The sequence below is a fragment of the Vicia villosa genome, linkage group LG7, assembly GCF_029867415.1.
Source record: "Vicia villosa cultivar HV-30 ecotype Madison, WI linkage group LG7, Vvil1.0, whole genome shotgun sequence".
NCBI classification, from domain to species: Eukaryota; Viridiplantae; Streptophyta; class Magnoliopsida; order Fabales; family Fabaceae; genus Vicia; species Vicia villosa.
In genome coordinates, this window is record NC_081186.1 from 126,926,822 (window position 1) to 126,933,737 (window position 6,916).

The following is a 6,916-nucleotide window of genomic DNA, read 5'->3' on the forward strand; positions in this document are numbered from 1 at the left end:
TCTACAACAACCTTTGTGGTAGTATGAGTATTAGCATTGTGGTGATTGCAACAACAACGTTACTAGTTATCGTCAACATTATTGGATGATTTGGTCTTCTTTTGATAGTTTCTCAAAAGAGACGTTGGAGGGCAAGAAGGTCCTTTTGATTTCCAACGGCTAGTTTCCAACGGATAGAACCAGGCATAGATGTGAATGATGCAATACGTCTTTGTCTTATAGCTTGATATGTTGTTATGAATTGGTGGAAAATAGCTTCTATAGAATAGTACTCCTTGTCCTTCCTTTTATGGTAATGAAACATTCGTCTGTACCTTGTACCTCGTATTACATAAAGTTATCTTTTATTCTTCTTGAACTTCAGAGGCTGAGAGCATGCGTTGGAAGAAATAAAATAAGCTTTTGGGTCTTCAGAACTTCAAGTCTTCAGAGTCTTCAGAACCACGTCTTTAGAGTCTTGAGCACTTGGTCTTTAGATTGGTTTCTTCAGAATTTCTTTCAGGATCCTTTAAGAGTTAGAACATTGTTATCAAATATGTGAGTATATGACAAACATGTCCTTTCATTGTTTGAAGACACTTCTGGTCTTTTTCTTTATTAGCTCAATTATGATCTTTAGTAAATCCCTGAGTCTGATCTTTTAAGGCTTGACCTTTGATGTATTCAGAATTAGAAGCAACGGCTTTTCTGATTAAAAAATCTTGACTTCTGAACTTGACTTGAAAGCTCGCTCTTGTGCGCTGATTTATGATCTTGGTGCAGAAGCTCTAACAGAGTTCTTTCTTCTGATTACTTGTGACTTATGAAGCAACAACTTGTTTGAGAAGCACACCGTAATTCTAGTTTCTGATGAGAATTCAATATTCTTCAGAACTACTGATATTTCTTCAGAATCAGAGGCAAATAGTATTCCTGAAGCGCCTTGCTTGTTTCTGATGATTCTTTATGGACAACAATCCAGAATCTCTTAGAACACTCAAAAAACTATTAGAAACTAAATTGTTACATACAAAATATATGTATTGTTATCGTCAAAACATAGAGACTTATTTCACTCGGTCGAATCCAAATTGTGAATTGTTGTCACCCAAGATCTCCAATTGATTCATTATCTCACGCTTCTCCTTTACAAGAACCTCCCGATCCTCAAAACTTTCACCTGATCGAATCCAAATTGCAAAGATCTTGTCAAAACCCCCAAATCATCACCATGATCTTTGAGGAGAAACCCTCACAGTTTTTCCAATGAAACCCTCAAAGATTCTCAACCCAATTATACATGTACACCTACCTAAATCACTACAAAAAATCACGTCTGTAGCGACGTGGAATCCATGACACAACATGGAAAATAACGTCAGAACCTAAAATTAGCGACATGATCACTCACGTCGCCTGGGAGTGCGTGGGAACTTTATTGTGTTGTGTTAATCACGTCACAACTTTGTGACATGGTAGGCACGTCGCTAATTCTGCACAATTACCAATCCTTTATCTGCAACTGGGACAGACCAAGTCTGCAAAAAGCAGGATGGCACAATATACGAAGAAAAGTTGTGGCGTGTTTTCCATGTCACTGACTTGTGACATGTAAAACACGTCGCTAATTTTGAAATTAATTTTGAAAGTTGCGACGTGTTTTACATGTCACAAGTCAGTGACATGAAAAACACGCCACAAATATTAAAATCTTTTTAAAAAAAATATGATTTTTATTATTAATATTATTTGTTGGAAATTAATAAATATTAATAAAAATATTTATTTAGTTAAATTAATAATAATAATAATAGACTAAATACAAAAATATATTAAATTACTAAAATAAATTATATTTATAATATAATATCCAAAATACTACCATATAATAAATAAAATTTTGTTATCTCACACAATTTTAATTTAAAATAAAAATAAAATTCATCCTAAAAAATCATCACCGGGATCGGGATAATTATCAAGGTTGAAATCATCATCATTCTCTTGCTCAGTGTCAGCTGCTCCCACGTTTCCTCTAGACGGTTGACCACCACTTTGTTGAGACTGCATAAATAACCGCATTTGTTGTTGCATCTCTGCTTGCATCTTCGCCATTGCCTCTATTTGTTGTTGTTGCATCTCTGCTTGCATCTTAGCCATTGCCTCTATTTGCCGTTGTTGCCCCTCCACTTGTGCTTTTAGCGCCGCCTCACGTTCATCCATTTGGGCCTTTAGCTCCGCCTCACGTTGCGCTAACTCGCGTCTCGCCTCAGTTAGAGCCAACTGTCTTATTGTTTCCATTACTTGCGGTGCCAATTGTGTTGGACGTGACGATCCTTCCCCATCTCTAACTCTTTGAAATAAATTTCGATCTCCACTTCTCAAGCTTCCCGCCAAATTTCCCGCACCAAAAAAACATCCATTAGGCCCTTTTCCGTCAATGACTTCACTCCAAATATAAAAATCAACATCTGGATGAAGCGGCTCTCCTTCTCTAGGAGTATATTTGGGATTAGCGACCAAAAAATCCACAAGCTTTGTTTGATAATCCTCCTACACATAAAATAGAATAAAAATTATGTATATATAACTTCAATTAAATTATATTAAATAATAAATTGAAAATTAGTTGCCACGTGATTTACATGCCACAACATCATAGTTGCCACATGAAAATCACGCCGGAACTTTTTAGTTGCCACGTGAAAATAACATCACAAAATTGCCATTAAATAAAAAAAAATAATAAAAATTGAATAAGTTACCAAAGCTTTTCGAGTACGCTCGTCAACTAAATCACCCGATTTTTTGGTCCTAGTTTCTTTAACCAACTCGATCATGAGTGGTTGTCTCCCCAACCTTTTAGCCTAAAAAATAAAATTAACTTTAATTAAAAAACAAATAATTAATCAAAACATAACTTTAAAAAGTGACAATAATTACCATGCGTCGAGAATGTTCGTAAGTGCTTATACTTCCAACTGCATTAAGGTGACCTCCTTTTTCAGATGCCCTCATTTTTTTAGCATTTTCAGACTTAGCTTTAAATTCCTTTGAATTCCAATATGCAATAAGTTTTTCAAGAACTTCTTGGCCCAACCACGCAGGACGACTACCATCACGTTCCCAACGCTTTCTAACATTTCGCAACGTGTCAGAAAGTCTTTTTGATGTTCTGCTGAAATAATTTTTTTTAACAAGTTTCTCGCTCATTGGATCCCACGTACACTTTTCCTGAATACATTAAAATAAACTGTTAGAAAACTATAGTAAAAAAAATTTAAAAAAACAATGACTCGAAAAAATATATTAATTGTACCTTAAAGCAATTAAACCAAGCATCTTTATTTGTAACATCTCCAAAAGTCGTCCAAGCTTCTTTATACATGTGCTGAATCACATAGTACACACACCTGGCAGCAGTCCGACTCGGCCCAAACCTAAACAATTATGTTAATTAGCATGCATTAAATATAAATTTATATTAAAAAAAGGAAATGTAAACTTAATAAAAATTTAATATATAAGATACTTACGAATTTCCAGCGGGCCAAATATAATATCTACCGTCAATGATATGAATCTCACTCGGATCATCCTCCCCTTGAACATCGTCACCATCAGATTGAACATCATCTGCATCCTGCACAGTATCATCCCCACCAGACTCCACATGATCATCCTCACGTGCAGGTATATGAGTCGGATGCGGGGTGTGGGATCCCCGGTCTGCTGGAAGCGTGGGGGCATCGGTGTCTGCTGGAAGGATAAGGGCACCTGTGTGGGATATGGAGTGTGGGATCCTCCAGTCTGCTGGAATCCTGGGGGCACCTGTGTGTTAGGTGGAAAGCTAGCAGATCCTCCAGTCTGCTGGAATCCTGGGGGCACCTGTGTGTTAGGTGGAAAACTATATCCTCCAGTCTGCTGGTATGATGAAAAACTAGGTCCTGCAGTCTGCTGAAACGGATAACTAAAGTCCATAGGTGGGCGAATAAAAGATGGTGACCCAGACATAGGCCTCCCCTGAGAGGAGAGTAATGACGTAAGAGGTTGGGTACTGGCCATGGACATGTAACCTGCTAACTGACTCTGTGGGGGGGGGGGGGCACACTGCTGTCTGAGGAGACTGGCATACTACTGCTCTTGGGCGTCGGGTCTTCTGACCCTTACCCTTCTCAGATCGGGATGACATTTTACCTATTTATTGAGAATAAACAATTAATAAAATATATACATTCACACAAATATATTCAAACATGTTTTCATTAACACATTCAATAAATGGTTCATTAAGTAAAATTACAAAAAACACATTCTCTTATATATATATATATATATATATATATATATATATATATATATATATATATATATATATATATATATATATATATATATATATATATATATATATATATATATATATATATATATATTTAAATTAATTATTATCATAATATTGGTGTGAAATACGGCGTGGTGTAATTGTAGAAATTAGTGTCGAAATAGCATTTTTGTTATATATATTATATTGATTTACTCTAGTGGTAGGTAATTTCGAATAAAGAAATATAAAATTGTTGACATAAGCTATAAATATAGTCATTTTCTCTACCACTCAACCATTAGATCTTTCATGACAGATATCTTTATGGATAAAAGACTTTCTCAGTTGAAAGATGCACAACAAAGGTTTGATCCAAGTAGCCAAAGTTCAATTCCTAAGATCCAAAGAGTTCCAAAATTTTTGCAACTAAAAGGAAGATTTTATACGTACTGCTTACCAAAGATTATATCATTTGGTCCCATACATCACAATAATGAAAATCTTCAAGAAGGAGAGCATTACAAACTTCAATGGACATCAATATTTGTTGCAGAATATGGCAAGAAAATAGATCAAGATGCTGACCAAGCATACAAACTTTTGTTTAAAAAGATTGAAGATAATATTGAAGAATTGAAGAACATGTTCACTGAGGATGCAACTGAAGGTTACAATGATAATGATCTTGCTTGGATATTATTTGTGGATGGATGTTCTATGATATATTTTATGGAAAATCTTGATAAACATTCTCCAAAAGATTTAAATCTAAAGTTGGACCAGCTAATGTTTATATGGAGAGATGCTCTATTATTAGAGAACCAACTTCCAAATAAAATGCTTGAGATTCTATGCAAAGAGAAAGGTGTTGATTTGACTTTTTTATATAATAATTATGGTAGTATGGGTGCATTCAAGCGATTGGGAATAGTGGTACTCCAAGTGGATAATCCTAAATTCTTCCATATACTTGATTATTATCGATCAGTGTACTTGTCATCCAATATAGTTCACAACATTGAAGGACAAGATCAAATGGAAACACAAGCAGGAGGAAATGAACAGGAATTTGTAAATAATTGGAATACTTATAAGAGTATACGAGATCTAAAAACGGTAGGAATTCGAGTGGTACAAAATGAGACCGATAAATGGAGATGGAGTAACATTTCCTTCAAGTCTAAGTGGTTTGGTGGAGAGCTAAGGCTTCCTGTTTTTTTGTTCAATGATGTCACACCTTATCTTTTTCGAAACTTAATAGCATATGAGATGTGCTCAGATGTTCACTATGACTATGAATGTTGCTCGTTCTTTAGCTTTATGGATTCATTGGTTGACAATGCTGAGGATGTTAAGGAACTTAGATCAGCTGGTGTATTTCAAAATTTACTTGGAAGTGATGAAGAATTGGCAAAGCTCTTCAATGATTTAGGTGATGATTTGCCGACAAAAATGTTTTGTCATGTTTTCTACACAAATGCAGTAACCTACAGTAAGAAATATATTCTCATCAAGCGCCAAATTGAAAAGCATTATACAAATAAATGGAAGACATGGTTTGCTCAAGCTTACAATACTCATTTCAACACACCATGGGCTATGATTGGCTTTTTAGCTGCATCATTTGCATTGATTCTTACTTTCATCCAAACATGGTTTGCGATACATCCTAAATAAATAAGCAAAACTCCTAATAAATTTATAAATATGTATGTGTGTTGGAATTAATTGAGTTTATTGTGTGTCATAATTCAGTTCTACCATTGGAGTTTTCCAGTTTGTAATATAATTGTTGAAACATTGAGATTTTAAGATGTATCAGTTGTATTTTGTGATGTATTAATTTTTAACATTTGTGGGTGGGTGGGTTGATACCCCTCATTCTCTCTACGCCCACTCCATCATCTATTTATTAGATATATCACTTTTATATTATTAGATATATCACTTTTATATCACTTTTATACGGTGAACAGTGTTTGGTGTAAGTATTGGTGTATAATATGGGTATAAGAATAACATTACTCTTTGTCTTATATATATATATATATATATATATATATATATATATATATATATATATATATATATATATATATATATATATATATATATGGTTAAATATACAAATTCCCCCTGTAATATAGGCGAAATTCGCTTTTCACCCTGTAATTTTTTTTTTCAAACACCCTCTTGAAATATAAAAATACTATGTCTTTTGTCCCCTAAGTGTAAAGTTTACCCCCTGTATTATTTTTTTGTTTGATTTTCTCCTCCAATTTTGGTGTTTAAATTGCACGCTTAGGGAGGTAATTCAAACAAAAAATATTACATGGGGTAAAACGAATTTCGCATATATTACAAGAGTGAAAAGTGGTATTAACCCATATATATATATATATATATATATATATATATATATATATATATATATATATATATATATATATATATATATATATATATATATAGGGTTAAATGTATGTCGATTTTTTGTACGGGTGTTTGAAAAGTAACACTCCAACTATATATACCCAACTCTACATCCATTTTATAATCCTATTTCTCTTTACCCCTGTTTCGTCATTTTTTTTCTCTCTCCATCTTTAC

General features: G+C 33.8%; 2 protein-coding genes across 2 annotated transcripts; one reads left to right on the forward strand and one right to left on the reverse strand.

The window, feature by feature from the left end:
• Window positions 1-1,866: 1,866 nt before the first annotated feature.
• LOC131618522 (uncharacterized) lies at window positions 1,867-3,413 on the reverse strand. The gene is made up of 4 exons (XM_058889727.1): window positions 3,299-3,413; window positions 2,923-3,213; window positions 2,745-2,846; window positions 1,867-2,532 (listed from the first exon to the last, which is right to left on the reverse strand). Exons 1-4 carry the CDS (start codon window positions 3,365-3,367, stop codon window positions 1,921-1,923), a joined length of 1,074 nt encoding a protein of 357 aa, XP_058745710.1. The 5' UTR covers window positions 3,368-3,413; the 3' UTR covers window positions 1,867-1,920.
• A 1,443-nt stretch (window positions 3,414-4,856) lies between these two features.
• Window positions 4,857-5,988, forward strand: LOC131618523 (uncharacterized). The gene has a single exon (XM_058889728.1). It carries the CDS (start codon window positions 4,949-4,951, stop codon window positions 5,981-5,983), a length of 1,035 nt encoding a protein of 344 aa, XP_058745711.1. The 5' UTR covers window positions 4,857-4,948; the 3' UTR covers window positions 5,984-5,988.
• Window positions 5,989-6,916: the final 928 nt, after the last annotated feature.

What these genes read in the sequence shown, in the direction of transcription:
- LOC131618522 (XM_058889727.1), bottom strand. Translation starts at nt 3,367, where the DNA reads ATGTATAAAGAAGCTTGGACGACTTTTGGAGATGTTACAAATAAAGAT. An exon ending in ACGAACATTCTCGACGCATG is followed by an intron (nt 2,847 to 2,922) that starts GTAATTATTGTC and finishes TTTATTTTTTAG; the next exon opens with GCTAAAAGGTTGGGGAGACA. An exon ending in AGCGTACTCGAAAAGCTTTG is followed by an intron (nt 2,533 to 2,744) that starts GTAACTTATTCA and finishes TTTTATGTGTAG; the next exon opens with GAGGATTATCAAACAAAGCT.
- LOC131618523 (XM_058889728.1), top strand. Translation starts at nt 4,949, where the DNA reads ATGTTCACTGAGGATGCAACTGAAGGTTACAATGATAATGATCTTGCT.